Source organism: Crocodylus porosus, unplaced genomic scaffold (assembly GCF_001723895.1).
Source record: "Crocodylus porosus isolate Cpor-Errol unplaced genomic scaffold, CroPor_comp1, whole genome shotgun sequence".
Classification (NCBI taxonomy): Eukaryota; Metazoa; Chordata; order Crocodylia; family Crocodylidae; genus Crocodylus; species Crocodylus porosus.
The window spans coordinates 174454211-174474366 of NW_017728906.1; the positions used below are offsets into that span (position 1 = coordinate 174454211).

General features: G+C 42.9%; 1 protein-coding gene across 2 annotated transcripts in view; it reads right to left on the bottom strand.

The window, feature by feature from the left end:
• The window catches only part of ATM (ATM serine/threonine kinase), a 100935-nt gene that overhangs the window by 56820 nt on the left and 23959 nt on the right, over positions 1–20156 (bottom strand). For both annotated transcript variants that reach the window (XM_019530229.1, XM_019530230.1), the window contains exons 12-24: positions 19463–19558; positions 17415–17634; positions 16444–16569; positions 14042–14167; positions 11772–11861; positions 9161–9332; positions 7684–7883; positions 7099–7181; positions 6855–7010; positions 4965–5040; positions 4671–4801; positions 3542–3662; positions 1573–1749 (exon numbers count right to left, since the gene is read on the bottom strand). In XM_019530229.1, coding sequence (XP_019385774.1) covers positions 1573–1749; positions 3542–3662; positions 4671–4801; positions 4965–5040; positions 6855–7010; positions 7099–7181; positions 7684–7883; positions 9161–9332; positions 11772–11861; positions 14042–14167; positions 16444–16569; positions 17415–17634; positions 19463–19558 — 1774 coding nt within the window. The remainder of the gene's footprint in view (positions 1–1572; positions 1750–3541; positions 3663–4670; positions 4802–4964; positions 5041–6854; positions 7011–7098; positions 7182–7683; positions 7884–9160; positions 9333–11771; positions 11862–14041; positions 14168–16443; positions 16570–17414; positions 17635–19462; positions 19559–20156) is intronic.

The window sequence follows — 20156 nt, forward strand, 5'->3', positions numbered from 1 at the left end:
CAAGAGTAAGACAATTTTTGAACTATTATGCAGTCACCTCTATATACACACTATGTAAGCACACATAAATCAGGACAACAATATTTTTTTTAAATAAAATTAAAATATGTTGTAGATGTTTGATTTTTAGAATATGATTTGGTTTTCTTCTGGTTCCAAGATGGCAATCCCCCTCCCAAAAGGAGTACTTCTGGGGGCAAGGGGAGGGACTTCCAGTGGCAATGTTCAGGGATTAGGGGGCAGGACTTCCAGTCCCAAGACTGGAACCAGGGGATGGAACACCTGTCAAGGGGCAGGGCTACCCTTGAGGCCCCTGACAGCTCATCAAAACTCATTAACTGGCCCTCCAGCCAAAATAACTGCCCACCCTTGAAATAGATTATCTTGATTTATGTAAAGAGGAATTAAAACTTTAATTGCAGCTGATACTGTCTGCCCACTTTCTGAATTCTATAGAGCAGTGGTTGTCAACTCGGGGTACGCACACCCCTAGGGGTATTTAAGAGGATTGTAGGGGGTACACAGAACTCTGCATGCATACTCGCAGCAGCAGTGCAGCACACAGGCAGCCAGGAGTGCAGCCTGGTCCAGCTGACAAGTTTGTTGTGGGGGGAGGGAGTGTGGAAGGGGCTGCCCAGCCAGGGCAAGGGACTGAGGTGCGTGGGGGCGTGGCTCTTGCTGCTACACGCACCCCGAGAGGGCATGGAGGGCTTGTGCCCCCAGATCTGCACATGGGACGGGGCTGCTCTGGGAAGTGTGATTGGGGGTGGCTACCTCTGCCTGGCCCGAGCACAGCCCCCACCAGGAACAGCCCAGCACAGCTCCAGCCTCAGCCCACCCACACCCCACATGCAGATCCAGGGTGACGCTCTCCATATCCTCCTGGGGTGTGTGCAGTGGTGGAAGCTGCCACCTCCTTCACCGTCTGGATGAGCCACTCATGGCTCTGTCCTGCTCTCCACCCTGGCTGGGCAGTGCCTACCCTTGCTCCAGCCCCAGCCCCAGCCCCAGTCCTTCCCTCACCGTGGGGGCCTACAGGAGCAGGGCTACAGGGTGGACTGCAGCCGCTCCAGAATTCGCTGTAGCCCCCAACAACCCCAGTGCTGCCACTGCCCGCCCCAAGCACAGCCTGGCCCAGCCCCCTGCCAGCAAGACCCCAGCCTAAAGCGGCAACCCGCCTGCCCCTCATGCACAGGTCTGGGGGCACACCGGCTCCATGCCCTACCGCAGTATGCACAGCAGCGGAAGCCACCCCCCTCCCTCAGGACGAGCTGCTCATGGCTCCATCCCACACCCTGTCCCGCCCCAGCAGAAGTGCCTGCTCCTGCCCCACTCCCTCCCTCAGCACGGGGCCTCAATCTGCACTCCCTCCCCCCCACTTAAAAACAAGAAAAATAAAGGAGTACATCAAGCTGGAACTTTGAGACAGAAGGGGTCACTTGTTAAAAAAGGCTGAAACCCCCTGCTGTAGAGTAACCACTCTAGTTCCTTATTGAGAAAGGAATTTTTCCAATATCAACATCTTTGCTTTACTTTCATAGCCTAAATTAACTTTTCCCATATACTACTTGCCTTTTTAATAAGCTGAGCTTCTAATCCATTCTCTTTTACAGACTGGCAAATAGCAAACAAAGCCTGCTTTTCACACACAGGACTGCAGCAGAAAACCATAGTTATGAGCGTCAACAGAACGGCTTTTCTATTACATTCCTTGTCCAGAAGATCATCAGGGCTTGCATTCGCCTGTGCCTTCATAATAATGAAAAATAATTTAAAATGTTAAACAAGAACAAATATCTGTACTGATACATGAGCTTAAACTATTTAAACTAAAAAAACCCTTTATATCAGGGTATTGGGGTTAGCTTGTTGAGCTTCTGAGATGCAGGTGGGAAAGGGAATGGACCTCTTAGCAATCCAACTGCAACCTTGTTGCTTACTGAGGCAGTGACAGCCAATGCATCCTCTTTGCATTTGTAAGACTAGTGATTGTGATAAGAAGACCGTGAGGGTGGTAATAAACAAAATGTGAATAAATCTTCCAGAAAAGTAAGTCATAAAGATGGACGAAAGAAAAATGACAAAATGAAAGATACTCCTATGAGAGAAAAATGAAATTGCAGGCACCCTATAGTATGAATGTAGTTTTTCTTTTTCTTTAGTTATCCACCAATCTTGAAATTTTATAAAAGCAAAGGTGGGGCTTTCCAAAGTTCTCATTAACAATATTGAAAATAATATTTTCCTTATTAAAATGTAAGACTTTTGATTTTATATTGCACAAAATACAGCATTCATGGGCACACTCCCTAGGAACTGGGAAAATAGAGTGGGAAAAATATCCTTTCTACTTGTATCTTTTCTCTCTCAAAAAGAGCTGTAGGAATTATATATTACATTGCAGTTATACCTATGATAGATTAGTAGCTACAACACAGGCTGCCAATCCACAGAGTACTTCAACTCTAATTCATAGAAACTCCCTTTGGAGATGAAAGAATATTTTAGGGTCACGGTTTTTCGGTTTCTAATCTACCCAACAAGGATACCAATTAATATAATTTGTGAAGGTGGACTCTGAGATACCTCACAGGGCCCCTTCACCTCAGTGAAGGTGACAGTTTGCAAATTAACCAGGGCTGTACGACCCTCAACAAACAGCAGAAGAGCATATGCTTAATTCAGAAGCTTGCTATAAATTAGGTGGATTGTGAACCACTCAGAGAGAAATGATCTGGGTTCTAACTTTTTTGCATAGTACTATCCACAAAGGAAGCAGAGAGAAAAATTTCCACATGCTTATTATGTGCATTATCCATAAAAATCAACATGTAAGAGTTAAAAGGAAGCTTTAAAATACCCCATATACGAGTCTAATGCATGGGCATTAACATGCATGCAAATATTTAGACTACAAATTCATTGGGACAGGGACTACCTAGTACTGTGTGGGCGCATTTACACATGCAATTAATGCAACTGAATAATCTCTAGCACAATTTGAGCTAGAGTAAACTAATCCCAACATCACCATCGACATGTGCACATAAGAGTAGTAATTTACTCCACCATCAGATAGTACTTGTGTCTGATGGCACTATCTGATGGCACACTAAATTAGTTTACATCAGACTAATTACCACGCATGTGCAGACAGTGGCACTATACTGGGCAACAAATTAGTTTACTGTGCAGTAAAGTGCTCTTGTAGATATGCCTTGTGTTTATAAACTGCTTGGCACAATGGGGCCTCATTGTTCAGCCCTTAAGTAGTAAACCTAGATAACTATACTAGCAAGTATTCATAGGAAGAACAGCATGGAAAATAGCAGCATTAGGTTAAACATTATAGCATGGCCAAGAGAACAACTGGGGAGGTGCATAAGAATTTTTTTTTTTGCTACCTGATTCATTAACTCAGAGCACACGGAGACCTTAAGGAATGACTATTTCTTTAGAAACTCAACACATTGGCATTAATGAGTATTTACTCATATGGCCCTTATTTACCCATAGCTAGTGATTAGATATTAATTAGTACCAGATCTCTCATTCCTTCTTGCACTCTGAGGTATACATTCTCAAAAGCCTTCTGCTGAAGCTTCAATGGAAGAGGTTTCAATAATCCAGATGAAGCTCTCTGCTTCACATCTTGGAACAAACTTAAAAACAAGGGTAGTTATTTAGCATAACAATTAACCTACAGAATCATTGTATATTTTACAAGATAAATGATGAGATTCCTTTGTTTTGAAAGAAAGAGAGCAGCCTTCTGCAGTTCCATTTCTCCCCTCACAGGGCTTGTGTTGCAGCAACCCTCTCTCCCTCCCTGCAGATGGCAATAAAAACATCTGCTAGAGGAAGAAGGTAGAATTGATTATTTCTGCCCAGTCCTTGACAGCCAAATGCAAATGAAACATATTCTGATTCCCTGTCACTTGCAACTCATTTGCCTCATGGAATAATATCAGGATAAATTTATCAACTATTTAGGAAGAGTTTCTCGGAAGTTCACTTTTTATAGGAACGCTTAAGCAGGAGCTGCTCGTCTGGTGGGTCCCACCACTGCTTCTGCCACTTGTTCAAAAGGGCATGGGGAGTGGCATGTGCCCCTGGATCTGCGTGGGCCCCGTGCAGCCTAGACTTGGGGGCACACCCTTCCACCCCCATGCGCTCCTGGACGAGCGACAGGAGCAGCAGTGGGACATGCTGGATGAGCGCCGGACCAGCAGCGTGCCGGCCCCCACACGAGCTACAGGTCCACCCCGTGCCCACCCTACCTTAGCTGGGCAGGCGCTTGCCCCAGCCCCTGCCAGGCTGTGCTCCTTGCTACCGGGCTGTGATCCTCTCCAAGCTGCCGGGCTGTGCTCCTCACTGCCTACGTGCTGTGCTGTGGCTGCATGCACGCACAGGCATTTATTGGCCAAATTATTGGCCACATCAGGCCGATTTCCAATACGATCAATTTTCTTTATAATCAGTGCCGATCTGATATCGGGCCGATGCATCAGTGAACCTCTAGTATTAAAGTACCTCAGAAAATGAAGGCAGCTACACAAGGAAAGAAAATCCCAGCCAAATTTAATTGTTCTTAAGATATATATAGAGATATACCTATATCTCTATATATATAATTATCTAAACAATAAAAACATGGTTTATGTCATCACCTGGTTATTGACTTTGCAGCAAGCATGCGAACTTGATGGTCACTATCTGCAAGGAAATGTGGGAAAGCTTCACTCACCAGAAGATCTTCATTTCTTACACGAAGTATAGCCCACTTTGAATAGGGATCAGCCTGAAGAAAAGGAACATACTTGTATTAAAACTATTGTAACCTACACTGAAACAAATACTTGATATTTCTGAGGTAAGCAACAACTCTTTAGGTACTATTTTCAAGCAAACATTTATTATTACACTTCCAGGTCTAATATCAGATCAAAAAGTATATAGTTCACCTCAAGTAGGGCTTTCATGCATTTCAGTAGAGCCACCCTTACTGGAGCTGTACATCTCCCTTCTTTTGTCAAGTGCCTGAAACAAAAAATATTGAAATACAGTATAACCTCATAAATCTGGTGTGCTTGGGACCGAGCACTTGCCAGAAATTTGAAAATGATGGATTTTTGAAACTGGAGCAGTGGCCGGTCACAGAAAGGGGTGTGGGGAGGAAGCAGTGGCGAGTGGTCCCAGAGTAGCAGCCGCACGCAAAGTGGCGATGCAGGGTGGTGGATGGCAGCCACCACATGCAAGCTTTCCCCTCTGCATCCAGGAGGGTGGGAGGAAGTGCTGGATTTTTGATAATACTGGATTTTTGGCATCTGGATTTATGAGGTTATACTGTATATAAAAACCATTATTAATTTAAATATTGGAAAATAATCTAAAAAACATAACTGCTCTTTATAATTCATTCCTTAAGTCAGTGGTTGTCAACCAAGGGTACATGTACCCCTAGGGGTACTTAAAAGGGTCATGGGGGGGTACGCAAAACTCCACGTGTGCTTGCAGCTGCAGTGCAGCCAGAAACACAGGCCGGTCTGGCTGATAAGTTTGTTGTGGGGGGAGGCAGTGGAGATGGGGCAGAGGCTGCCTAGCCAGGGGCAAGGGACTGAGTTGCGTGGGGTGGCAGCTCCCACTGCTATGTGCACCCCAGGAGGACATAGGGGGACATGTGTCCCTAGATCTGCATGCAGGACGTGGTGGGCTGGGGCCAGGGCCAGGCTGTTCCTGGCAGGGCTATTGGGCTGGGCTGCCAATGAGGGTGAGGGGGCAGGGGCTACAGTGAATTCTGGGGTGGCTGCAGCCCCTTCTGTAGCCCCCTCCCAGTGCCACCACCATCCACCCCAAGCAGAGCCCAGCCCAGCCCAGCCCCTGCTGGGAACAGGCCAGAGCAGCCCTGGTCCCAGCCCACCCACACCCCCCTCACCCCACATGCAGATCCGAGGGCACACGCTCCCCCCCCATGCCCTCCTGGGGTGTGCACAGTTGGAACCATCACTCCCTGCACCCTCCAGATAAGCTGCTCGTGGCTCTGCCCTGCGCCCTGCCCCAGCTGACCAGTGCCTGCCCCTGACCAGGGATCTACTATGTTTTTCCAAGGAGGGGCCCAGAATGACCCAGCTCGGGTTGTAGGTGGGAGGGTACTAACCCAGCCACCACCACTTCTCCCTGATAATCAGCTAGCTTCAGAATGACTCCCTCTGCCTGAGCCCCTGCTGCCCAACTGTGGTGCAGGACAGGGAGAGCCCACCGTCATTGAACGTCAGTAAAACCATGGCTTTACCAGCAGACCCCTGCTTTAAATGACCACTGAGGCAGTAGTGGTCTCATTTGAGGGGGTCCTGACTGATCTGAGTCAGAACCTGAAATAAAAGAAGAGCAACACAGCCCTTTACACTTGTGGCCTTCCAAGCTACATTGCTGCCCCCTCTGACTGGCTTGTCTCTGGAATAAATGGCAAATAAACTGAACTACCCAGGATTAGTTTACAGATTGATAAAGCATTGTCCTGGGAAAAACTGTTAGCCCATTTTATCTAGGGTATTTCAGTAATACTTAGAGTGGGACACTGGACTTGTACATCTATAGGGTCCCAAGAAAGGCCTTTCTCCAAGGAGAAACGGAATATTTATTTATAGCCTTAATGATTAGGGGGCACAGTTTAGGATTAATATAGGATTAGCACTGATATAAAACAGAGACCGTGAACAGTTCCCATGTGGGAGAAGTATACGAACTAGATGCTTGTAGTTAGGGCCACAACAGCATCACATCCTTTGTTTAAGCTACCAGGCTAAAAAGTTTATGGCCAATATAGGCTGTTACTTTAAATAGCTAATACATACCAAAATGCTCCAACAACTGTTAAAAATTGTCCTTGGGCATCTCCTGTTTCTTCAGCATTTGCACTGGCTTGGCCCAACCCCACTGCTATTGGGAGTAAATTACTTAGAACTGCTTTACACACTTCTTGATCTCGTCGATACATGGAGCACACATCACTGTAAACAAGAAGAGACAGCATTTGAGAAACCAAACAGCAGAAAAAAAGCAGCTATACAAAAATGAGTTTTCTTGTATACTTCTTACGAAAGAGGCTTGAGAAGCATAACAACGTCTTCTTCTGGCAACATGTTTTCTTCAACTGGGAGTTCCTTCAAAAGGACCAAGTACTAAGATATAAGAAAATATTGTATCAGCCATATTTCTAAATTAAGCCACAAAATAAAAATCATTTTCAATCAGTGTTATGAGAAGTCATACACTAATATACTTATGTCAGATATTTGATATTTGTGTTCTTCACAAAAATTACTATGATATACAGTTATAAAAGTAGTTAAATTTTATATTTTGTTATCCAAATGCACTGTCCCAAGGCGTAAAAATAGAGCTTTCACCTCTGGTCCAGAGAAGAGGATTATATAACCCCCAAGCCATTAGTGGCTAAGGACTGAATGAAGGATACTATATGGCCTCAACACACTGATTCCTGAGGAATCTTATGCTAGTTTTAATGACCTTTTAATTTTTTAAAAGCAGCTACTATAGATATTCCTTAGTGGACTGGTGCTAAAAATGTGGCAAACAAGGGCACATGCAACTTTAGAAGTCAGAATATGTGTACTGAGAGGTTTCTACTGAATCAAGAAGGAAGTGTCATTAATCACTTACCACATGTAGATGCAGTGATTTACTTGCATCGAATGTACTTTTTTCAATAAGCATTAACAGCTTCCTCCGTATGTCAGAAGCTCTAAAGCTAACTGTATGAATTTGGGATGTAGTTACACAAATACACAGGAACCTCAGAATTTCAAGAAGTAGATTATCTTGTTTCGTCAAATGTTCTTCGGCTAATGGGCTCATGGCACCTAGAAATAACATTTTCTTATTAAGTATGAAAAATGAATCTTTTAAAACAATCAAATATATAATAAGAGGGTTAGGCACATGCATACAGCTAATTTAAGCACTTCAGACTGACAGCTTTGAAGTCTACTGCTGTGCAGAAGAGGTATAGACATCAGTAGCTCAAGCTTCCCCCCATCTGTTTTAGAGTTGACCCCCTTCTTAGAAAGGCTAATTCATTATGTGCTTACTTCTCATAATATCTCTATTTCCCATACATATCCCCAGCCTCTTCACCAAGTGTAGCACAAAGGTGTCAACAGAAAAATCTGCAGTGTGGTTTTTGCAACGTGAATATCCTTACCCAGAATTTGGTCAAAACCCCAAATCACTTCACACATTTTACAAAGGCAACCCAACAAAGCATGTGGTGGTCAGAATAGCAATGGACCTGGAACAAAATTCAACTGTCACCTAAATAAAACAGTTTAATATGCAGATGCAGAGCTGCTGTTCCCAACACCCTCCGGCCCAAACTTTATTATTATTATTTGTTCAGGTCTGGAGATTGCTTTTCAAAGATTGCCACTGAAAAAATGTGGACTGAATGAAGTTCATAGCTGTACTGAAAATACAAAATTCACAGTACTGAGTAAGGCATAAAATGGTCATCAACTTCATTAAGGAATTTAAATTTGATCTCACAGCAAAACAACATCACCACTGCTACTTCCAAAACACCTTGAAAGGAGTTAGAGCCAGAGACCTGGATAAGAAGGAGCCCTCTCTCTGGTTTCTACTAGGCCAGACAGGAAAAAAGCTGATTTCATCAGAGAGGTGATAGATTTGCTATTCATGGGAAGAGGCAAAGGTAAAATAGAACCAACTTTTAGGCCCAAAAACATATCTTGGTATTAGGTATAAAAGGAGTTGTGGTCAAGTGAACAGAGTGCTAGACTGGGAATCTGGAGCCCTGATTTCTACACCCAATTCTGTCAGACTCAGTGCTTAACCTTGAAAAGCCAATTAAATTCTTTGCTTCCGTTTTAACACTAATAAAATAAGGATAATTGTTTCTTCCTTGCTAAGATAGCTATAGGAATGTATATGTTAATGCTTGTATAACACTTACAAAGAGCTAAGAATTATTACATTAGGGGATAATTGTCTTAACAGCAATCCCATTATATAACTGAATGGTTCCATGTAGTATCTGATGTTGAGATACCATAAAACTGAAAAAACATTTACTCTAAATTTTTGCAAAACAATTCTGTGCATGGAAAAAAATGTGGCTTACCAGTTATGTTTTGTACTTCAGCAGCTTCATTAGTCTCACTCATGGCAGCTGTACGGTGGTCAGTGAATAAGTCTACGGTTACTTGGTTCTCTATTTCCATTGTACTCTCCTCAAGATCATCTTCCATTAGTTCTGCTTCTCCAGTTTCACTGGGTTTTCCATTAAAAGACATCTGACAAAAGCATCATATTCTTTTTTAAACTGTATGTAGGGTGGTGCAAGGCAGCATGTAGGCATCAGAACAGTAAAAGAAACCAATGTAGTAAAAAGGGTGAGGAGGGACAAAATTTGGAGCAAAATCTACTCAGGGTTGGGGCACATAATACCTTTCCGTGGTTGTTATCGTTTCTTTAAATTAATACAAGTGTACTATACAAAACATTTTTATTTTGCTGTTACTGTCCTCACACTGTCACACTTGTTTCATCTACCCATCTCATCTCGTCATAAAGCTGTCTGGTGAGGAATCTGGAGCAGGAACTGCTCTGTATTGTTTGCATGCAGTGGGGTCCCGATTCTTAACAGACTCCTTAAACAGTACTGTGATATTTTAAGGTGGGCTTCTCATTCTATTTGATTTTTGGTTCTAAAGAAACTGGAGGAAGAAAAGAAAAGGCCTCACTACAGAACATGATAATTACTAGTTGACCAACTGACTGACAAGTTCACAGTGGTGAGGACTTTTGAAATATCTTTCACTGGGACAAGTGTATAGTTGAGAAAGCTGTTGGACAAGCTTTCAGGCATCACATGCCCTTCCTTAGATCTAAGAAAGAAGCAGATGCAGGCTGAGCTAAATATCAGAGAAAAGCCTCCATGTCAGTGCAAACAGCCTGCCTGGAGGGATGGAAAAGGACTGTGAACTAAGAGTGTGAACTAAGGTGTTATATAGAGCCAGAGAAACAATATATGTGCAGTAAAAGGGAAAACTTAGTTAGGGGCAAAGTAAGACTCAGGGTTCGTAGTAAGTTTACAGTAATGACATTGTTAGGTTCTCTCTATATAAAATAGCAAACATTAGAGGTGCACCAACACACTGATGCATATCATATAGGCACTGATAAAAAGAAAACCGCGTATCGGCAATCAGATCAGCACCAGCTGATATGGTTGGTTAAAAATTGTCCGCTGGTATTGACCAAAAAAAATCTTTATCAGTGCACCCATAGCAAACATATGACTTACGTAGAACTACTTCCCAAGGTGCAGTGGTTGGGATGAAAAAAAATGGAGTTTCAAAGTTTTCGCTAAATGTAATGATGCCATATTCTGTTACTTTGCCAGTGAGCACAACACAGAGATATAAAAGTTTACAGGAACTTTTAACAGCCTCCTGCCCCAGGAGTGGTCATAACACACCTGGAGCTCCCCTAAGGCCTTGTCACTTTCACTTTCTTAGGGTGATCTCCCCTTCAACTTTCCTGCCATGGCTTGATGTAATTATGCTTTCAGAAAAAAGGGAGGCTGCCCCAAGGCTCCCCAAGCAAGATCTCATATTCATGAATGCAGGTATCACTGTTCATCACCTTAAGGGCTAATTAACTAGCCTCCTCATTTTCTCTTTATAACCATGCCCAAACTTTACAGATATTATCAATCATTGGGCATGAAGTCCCATTGTCCAATCCAGTCACTCTCTCATTCATAGGCCTTCAGCCCCACAGACAACTCCAGTCAATGCAGGCCTCTAAACATGGAACAGTCACTGCCACTGTTGGGGCCTCCAACTGTTCTAGCCCCTCCTGAACCTCGAACAATCTTAACCTCTCTTGGGCTTAGGTCTACATTCTCTGCTCCACCTGGACTCAGGCATCTTTAACTGCATCCCCAACCTTTCCTGGCCCCTCCAGGGCCCAGGGCTCTGTCCTCTGCCATTCCTGGGATCTGGCCTCATTACCTCTGATAGACTCTTTCTCCTGGGCTGTGGGCCCCTGGCCCATGGATCCCTGACCTGACCCTGGTTCTTGCCCCTCATGGGCTACGAGTCCACAACCCTGCCTGATCTCATCACTGCGGCTGTGGCCCTGCCCCTTGGCCTTTCCCCCTATCCCTTGAGTCCTGGCCCTGCTCCTAGGCCAATTGAGACCTCTACAACCCCTAAAGACTCAATCCCTAAACCACTGGTGTTTCCCCTAAGGCTGTCTTACCTCAAGTGGTTGGGATGCTTTATCAGAGGCTCCCCCTGCTGCCAGCTCAGAAGCTCTTCCCCTCCATGGCCTGCAGGACTAGACTGACAACCCAGGTCAAGTCCTGGTCTTCTATTTTGCAAGCCCAGCCCCTTGAGTCATGTGGCTCCCTTGATTGCCCTCTGCCTCACCTGCAGCCTGCTTTCTCTACCAGTAGCAGGAGCACCAATCTTACTACAAAAGTTTTTTCTTTTGTGAATACTTATTTTCCAAGCACTATGATACAGTATTGTCTTCCTCTCCCAGTTTACAAACATACATTAACAAACATTTTGAGTTTAAATATTCTTAAAATTTTATATATTTTAATGCCTATTTCTTTGCAGAAATAGAAATCTCATTTGTTTTGCCTCCAAGTTACATATGCTGTATAAATGAGCCTCTTACCAAATGTAACACTTAGAAATACTGAGAAATATACTTACTAGATGTTCGCAAATATCTACAAGATCATTCATCAGCTTTGATGTTAACAAACACTGGAATAAGCCAGATAAGACCTTACTTGGACTGCTCTGTCAAAAACAAAATGTGATAAAACAAAGGGCCAGTTATCATAGCATGCACTATGTTATTTGTTCTTAGCAAAGAACTGGATTTATCCGATCCTGTGAATACACGAAACAGAGATTAATAAAAATACAGCTCTCTGGGAGATGTGTCTCTATAAGCAGGGAAACTCCAGCTTTCTTGCTTACAGACACGTCCCAGAGAATCGAACAACAAGTCTGTGCAAGTGGGAAACCCCATTTTTCCCATTTATAAAGAAATGTCCTTGGATTCCCCTGAATGAATATCTGTAAGAAAGAAAAGCTGGGAAGGACCTTCTGGGGCTGGAGGAGCCAATTTTGCGTGGGAATTTCTGAGGTGTGCAGTACTGGGGCTCCTTATACTCCTAAAACACCTGCTCAGGGTAGCTGAAGCATGTAGGCAGCTCTGGGCTGTCCAGGCTCTCCTATCACAAAGAAAATACAAGGCCACCACTAAGTAGCAGCAAATTCATACCACCTTTGTCCCAACCACAATATGGGGCATTTGTAGTATAATAAGGCACATGGACATAAGCCTTCTTTGCCTTTTGCTGCCATAAAAATTCTTATGGCAACACAAAGGCGATGTAAAGTGACATGTTTCCATCCTAAGATTCAATGCTCAGTCATACTCTTCTCTCTAGTGACACAATACTATGATCTGATTTCATGAACACTTTAGGCAAGATTCTCAGCTGAATCACAGCAGCATAGTTTATTTATTCAATAACCTGACCGTAAGTCTTAAATAATGGTTGATGATAGTCTAAAGACAGAATTTCTTTCCACTGCATTGTCTTCAGGGTTTTTAATTTGGTACTTTTCCAATTTGTACCAGCTGACATCACGTCACAAATAATACACCATCCAACTTTTCTATACTTTAAAAAATGGCTGTAATACAAGGGTGGGCAAAATGCGGCCCTCAGGCCATTCTATCTGGCCCATGGGGCCCCTAAAAAATGTAGAAAATTAATATTAATCTGCCCTGGTCTGCCTGTCATGTGGCCCTCGATGGCTTGCCAAAACTTAGTAAGTGGCCCTCTACCCACAGTAATTGCCCATCCCTGCTGTAATAACTTGGGATGCTGTATCATAGTCTATATACTTCAGACAGTCTATTAGTCATAACCATTAGAAATATCTAGTAAAATGTACTCCTAGTCTAAATTAAGTATGGAGCAAAACTAAATGCTTGCTAAGGCTCATGGGAGTTGGTTCTGAAGACTTGTATGACCTATACCAAAATTGTGCAACCTGCCAAAATTGCGCGACCTGCATGTGCAGGGGCAGCAGGGCAAGAGAACAAACCTGCCAGGTCATGGACAGCCCCAAAGCTACCCACCCAGTTCTAGACTTGGGGCAGTCCCCCCACATGCTAACAATATGCTTATTGTCAACAGACGTTATATTTACTTAATATACAACATGACACATTCAACCAGTTTGTGACACCATAAAATGGAAAACTAACCACAAAGATGTTCTGCATACAATGGAAGGCATGTAAAATGGAACATCTTTGTGGCTGGTTTTCTATTTTATGGTGTCACAAACTGGTTGAATGTGTCATGTTGCGTATTACATAAAGCCAGCGTCTGTCAGGGCCCTAACATGTACATATCACTTGAGTTAGTTAAATTCATAACCACTTGCTCAGTTTTTTAAACTTTACCTAAGAAAGAAATGCTGCTGGCTGATAAGAGAACAGAGTACAAAATGCATGGCTTAAAGACCAGAGAACTTGCAGGAAAAAACAGTTAGAAAAGTAAATCCAAACTATTAAAATAATGAAATATATGTAAGTGTAAAAAAACTTGTAATGCAAGTACGTATTTAAGGTTATAGGAAAAAAGTATATTGTATTGATTTTGAGAAACAGCATACAGTTGTGTATTAAGACTGTGTGTGTGTGTTAGCACATACACACAAGGAAGTAGACTGAAAATTATGTGCATGTATATAATTGGCATATCTTGATTTAACCATGCAACTTTAGATTTCTAAAAGCTTCTACAGAAAATCTATATCAGTAAATGTGTATGACATAAATAGATCTTAGAACTTTAAAAATACATTATGATTGCTTTTTAAAAGTTACAATTAGGTTACACATTACATTATAGAATAAAATACATCCAGAACAACTAATTTAGATACCCTACCTTGGTACAGTTACATAAGCAGTTGGAACATTGCGTTATCAAATTCCTCAATGAATTAATCTTTGGATCTTCATTTAATTTATTTTTAGACTGAAAAATGCTTTCTCCAACATAATGCATGAGGGTCTATTAAAAAAAAATACAAAACCAGTGTAGTAGAAATTCCTCAATCATATATTGCTTTTACATAATTGCATGCATGTGTGGACATAAGGACATGTGGTTCTAATACATGTTTAAGTCCCAGTATTCAGGATTTAAGTTACTGGATTTTTTTGATGAAAGGTTTCTGTCACGGAGTGGGGGGCACGGACCGTGATCCCGCTAGCGCCCCCCTGCCGTGTCTAGTTAAGGTGGTCCAGCACCCTCTACTCGCCCGCCACATCTTTGATGTTGAGGTTCACTATGGGAGGCTGCCTACTTACACCTACGACACGTTGCTGGTATCACCTCCGTTCCAAAGTGGGGTACGCTCACCCCAGCCTTATGGGCCAATGCGTGCCTCCTCGCCCACTCTGGGGCCTCTCTCGCCCCTCTCAGGGTCTTTGGCCGCGCTCACCGCACCTCTCGGGGTCTGTGGCTGCACTCACCACGCCTGCCGCCCACTCTGGGGCCTCACCCACTCTGGGGCCTATACCGCGCTCCTCACGCTTCGCCCACTCTAGGGCCTAGCCCACTCTGGGGCCTATACCGCGCCTCTTGCGCCATGCGTTTCCCGCGCTTGGGGCTCAGGTGGCCGTAGCCATGTCTGGCCCCTTGACCCTTTCTTGGGTCATTTGCCCCACTGGGCAAACTGCCACCCTCATGGGCTGGGGTCCAAACCCCGTATACCGCGCCACTCCGGCGCAAACAGTTGTGCCCCACTGGCGCTGTGCCCCTGCTGGGCACCGGGAACCCCCAAGCTGCTGGGGAGCTCCCGTGAGGCCTCCTCACACTCCTACAGCCTCACCCGGTCCTCCGGTGTAACTATAACACAAGCCGAGCCAACTGGCTATAACGCAAACACCACAGAGCCTCCCTGCTTGTAATGTAAACTCCGAGCCCCCTCTAGGACTCCCAACCCTACCTCTCTTCAGGGTTTACTCCTCCCTAGCATCACTGAGGCCGGTCAGCAAGGTAAGGCTGCAATTACCACCTCTGGCCACTCAGCTCAGCCACAGAGCTCCTGCTCCTGCGGCTGCCAGAAGGGAACTGCTAGCTAGGCTTTGGCCTAGCTGTTTATAAGGGCCTGGCCCTGCCCCCTTCTGGCCACCTGACCTGCTTAGTTGTTATGGCAACTGGCACCTGGGGCTGCCCAGCTGAATGGCAGCAGCCCTTCTTAGTAGCAAACACCCTAGTGCTCTGCTACACCTCTCCCCCTCCTGGGGTTGAGCCTCCTTAGGAGTGGGGCACGGGAGTGCCCCGCGACAGTTTCTTTCGTCTTTTATTGTTACATAAGAGTTGTTTCCAAAATGTCAAACTGACCACATAGACCAGACCGAAACTCGAATTCTGTAGTCATAGAAGAAAAAGACAATGACATAATATAGTGGTGTACGCTGTAGCTGTGTTGGTCAAAGGACACAAGCAGACACGGTTCTTTGGGTAAATCTAGTATCTTTTATTAGACCAGCTCAAATAGTTGGAAAAATACTTTTTAGCCAGCTTTTGGGTACAAATACCCTTTGTGATGCTTCCTTAGCCTGACGAAGGGTATTTATACCCAAAAGCTTGCTAAGAAGAATTTTTCCAACTGTTTGAGCTGGTGTAATAAAAGATACCAGATTTATCCAAAGAACCAATGACATGATATTGTACTTGAATGCTGATCCACAACTAGTGGTAAAGACCTTCAGTCTCCATATTCATTAAGTAAGTCCTTGACCTTTGCTCAGGCTTTGGACAAAAGTTTTAAATAATTTTGTTTGTGACTGTGGCTTAATCTGTGTATGTATCTATTAGAACGAAAACTGGATCGCCAGGTAACTAAATATATCAAGAATATGTTTTGTGACTTTCATTCTTTAGCAACAAGAATCTGAAAAACCTAGGTGTTAAGTGTTCCACTATCCTGCTACTCCTTCTCCCTCTGGTTCCTGATAGTTTAGATTTCTCACAACTTTCTAAAAAACGATGAAGAGACATGATACACGTTTAGAATATCTTCAACTTCAAATAAGAGAAGGCCTATTGGTGCACTGAAACAATGTTAGTGTTATCTGTTTAATTTCAGAAAATTTGTTTTAGTAAAAGCATAAAACCTAGCCCCTCATAGTATATTTGGTACATATTGAAGTCTACCACTACAGTGATTCGTTAGAAGTAGAAGTCAGTGGAACCAATTTTTTTGTGAGCTGAAAATATATAAAGTTTTTCTCCTTATAATTATATTAATCATTTTACAGTTAAAAGTTGCTACTTACTTTAGCTTTCTGAAATAAATCCGACTTACAGGCATCCTCTTCAGTTATTGTGCCAATGTGGCAATAGCAGCCAAGAACACCAGTCAAGAGACTGACACCTCGGACAAGGTGTTCTGCAGTAGTAAGCTTGAAATAAATTACGTACAAATAAATTTTACATTAAAATGTATTTCAGTAGCACACAGCATTCTTGAATTCTTTTTAATTATATAAAAACTTAAAATGAATACTGTACTTCTAAAATACAATGTTTCAATAAAAGACCTTCAAGCACTCTATAGGAGTTAATAGAGGGGCTTTTTTATAAAATAGGTAAGTCTTTTTATCTGACACCTAAACTTGGAGGGGCATGGTAACCATGTTGTTTTCCAAAGTTCACTAGCAGAACCAGGAATAAAACTTATAACTCAGGAGTCTCAGCCCTTTCCTCTAATCTCTGGTTAACACTACTGTCTCCCTCTATTTTCCAAAGCTTAGCAGCAAGCTCCTAGAGGAATACTAATATGATACTACCAGTCCCACCTTGTTGAAGGAATGGAAAAGTTCAAAACCCTTTTTCCCCCTATACAACATATTGTACAACACTTGGGTGAATCTTGACTACACTGATATTAATGAGAATTCTGTCATCAACAAAATGAGGTCAGGATCTCACTTTACAATGTAAATAGGTACTTTAAAAATGACTGATTAAGGAGGATGAAAACTATAAGGAAAAAATAGTTTAATCAGTAATGTTCATATCTCCATATTTTGTATTATATAACAATTTCCACGTAACTTTTCTGGAGAACTAAATGTATTATGGACTATATCATAGGGAAATACTTCACACTAGCACAGAGGTGCTAGTAACAGCCATCAAAAATTGTTTGCCATTCAATTTTAAAAAGAAAACTGCTGAAGTAACCTGAAAATACAGGTATCAGCAGTACAAAGATGTGGGACTTCAACGCTCATTTCTAACTCACCTCAGAAGAACAGATATTTGAAAGCTGTTCTGATACCACTAAAAGATAGCGCTCCAGTGTTTCTCTAAGGTCTTGGTTGACAGTGAGTCTTAAATTGGGCAAGTTTTTATCTGCAGCATTCACTGTAGGGCTGGTGAAAATGGACATGTCATCAAAAGTTGTTTGCAGATATAGCTCTTCAACTTCTGAAAACCCAACTTCTCCTTTTGTATGTTGAACACTTAAAAAAAAAAAAAAAAAGTTATGCTTACTATGACACTATCTGCAGCCTTTGAAACCACTGCTTAAATACAAGCAACATGCATAGGAATAAAACAAAATAGTTTTTCATGCTTCCAATCAATGGCTAAACTTTCACACTGTTCATAAGCAGAATCTGTAGTCTTACAATAGATCCATGATTTTTGAGGAAAGAGCACCTAGGGTGCTCAGCCTCCAGTCTATGGGCCAGATCCAGGCCCACAACAATGTCATGTAGCCCACGGTGCTACTCAGGAGGTCTAAAAATTTGAAATATTGAATATTGCCATTTAACCTGAGTCTGAGATTATTTCCTGGATGACTCTGCACTGTAAGCAAAATGTGTGAACAAACTGTAGCGTGTGAAATTGGAACATCCCAGAAAACAGTATTCAGCAAGGTTCTGTTTGTCATTTACTACTTTTGAATGTCATTTAAATCTTCACATACTCTATTCTAGTGGTGGGTATAAAAAGGGAGGCAACTGGAAAAGTGGTGCTCAGTGGTGCTCAACCTTTCAGGACTGTGGGCTGAATGAATGGCATGGGGCCAGTCTGTGTTGGCAGGTCCTGAGCTGCCCAGATCCTGTCTTACACCTGATCTGGCACATTGGTCCACACAATTGACCAACAGGGTTCTCCCTGAGCCTGGAAATCTAGGGAAGCAGCAATTAATATTGCCAACACTCCTCGGCAGCCAATTTTTTAGACCTCATGAGGTCCACTGTGGGCTACATGACTTTGTTCTGTGGGCTGTATCTAACCCGCAGGCTGGAGGCTGAGCACCCTGGGTGCCCCTTCCTCAAAAATCATGGATCTATTTGACTACAGATACAAAGGAAAGAAGAAAGAACAGTGTGGATCCATGGAGGAAATCATTTAAAATCATCTGAAGTTGTCAAAACCAGTTACCCTAAAGGACTGCCTACACTGACTAGCACAAAAGTTGATTAGCAGTCTCCAAATCTAAAGGATAAACTTACTTAAAGACTGCGGGCCACTGATTAGGGAGGGGTTCCCTCGTTCTGACCAGCCCAGCAGGGAATTGATAACATAGTGTTAATCACCCCTAACTCTGTGTTGTTTTCTTGAGCTGATAAACACTAGGATATTACCAGCTACCTATTGATTTTGCCCTTGTCCCATCTGCCACAGCATAGACTGTAGCCAGCATGTGGTCTGCTAGCTAATGCTGAGAGGTGTCTGTGTAAGGCAGAGGGAACCAGGCACTTCCTGCTTAGCAAGGAGTGGGGAGGGAAGGTGGGGGCAGAGGGAAGCCAGGCATATGTCTGCAGTCTCTGCGGGGATCCAGCCAGGGAGCAGAGGGGAGGGGCCAGCTTTGCTGTGAAGCAGAGAGCTCCACCAACCCCAGAGAGCAGGCCAGGATCCTGGGGGAGTCTGGTTTATCTTAAACCAGCAGGGTTCTGGACAGACATTGCATAAACCAGTTTGACACAAATCAGTTAAGTCTGGTTCTACATTCAACCAGGTTTCTCTCAAACTGGTTTTAGCCATTTCTGAACTGGTTTATGTGCACTGAACATCTGTTCTGTTACAGGTTTAAACCAGTTTCTGATCACTTAAACCAGTTTATGTGCAATGTCTGTCCCTAGACAGGGCCTGGATCTCCAGACTGACATGACAGTCATCAGGAATGGAGTCTTCCATCAGAGATACTGCAAGGAAAATCTTAACAGTGAAGTGGCCCAACCTGAGAATGAGTAGCTCAGAAAAAACATGGAGTTCCCCCCCTACAAATACTGCTACTAAGCATCATTACTATCTATTTATGACAAATATTAAACATACCATTTCGTAACATTTTGAAAAAAAGTCATTGCAGCTCTACAGTTCTTCATAGTAAGGCTCACAAGAATTTTCTGCAGCACTAAATGAGGGAAATCACTGTAAAGACAAGAAAATTTAGGGTTGCTTTCAAGCAGAGGCAAAATTTATGTGAGAAACACTGCTACACTTTGCTAATCAGAACTCCTAGCTTCATATCTAACTTTATTATTGTACATTAGAGCACAGGGCTAAGTGCATTCTGAATTCTGCATATATTTAATATAAGACTTAGTATATGACCTTAGGGATCTATTTTGTAGCCATACTGGTCTGAGAAAAAGAAACACAGAACTCTTGGTTTAGAGGTGAAATCTTTTATTAGACCAACTAAAAAGTAGTTGGTCTAATAAAAGATTTCACCTCTGAACCAACAGTTTTGTGTTGGTCTATATGACCTTAGGGAAGTTACCACCTGTCTTGGTTTATTCAGATATGCTACCAGTTTTAATAAATTTTACAGTATTTTGTATTCCTCAGATAAAAAGATGCTATATAACCAGATAGCGTACTTACGTCACCCCGGTTTTCCCCGATAAAAAAAAAAAAAAAAAAAAAAATTTTCTGATAAAAAAAACAAAATCCATGATAAAAATTAAAGCCCCTGGCCCCCATCCCTTCTTGTGCCCCTCACTCCCTGCAAACAGCCCCCCAGCCC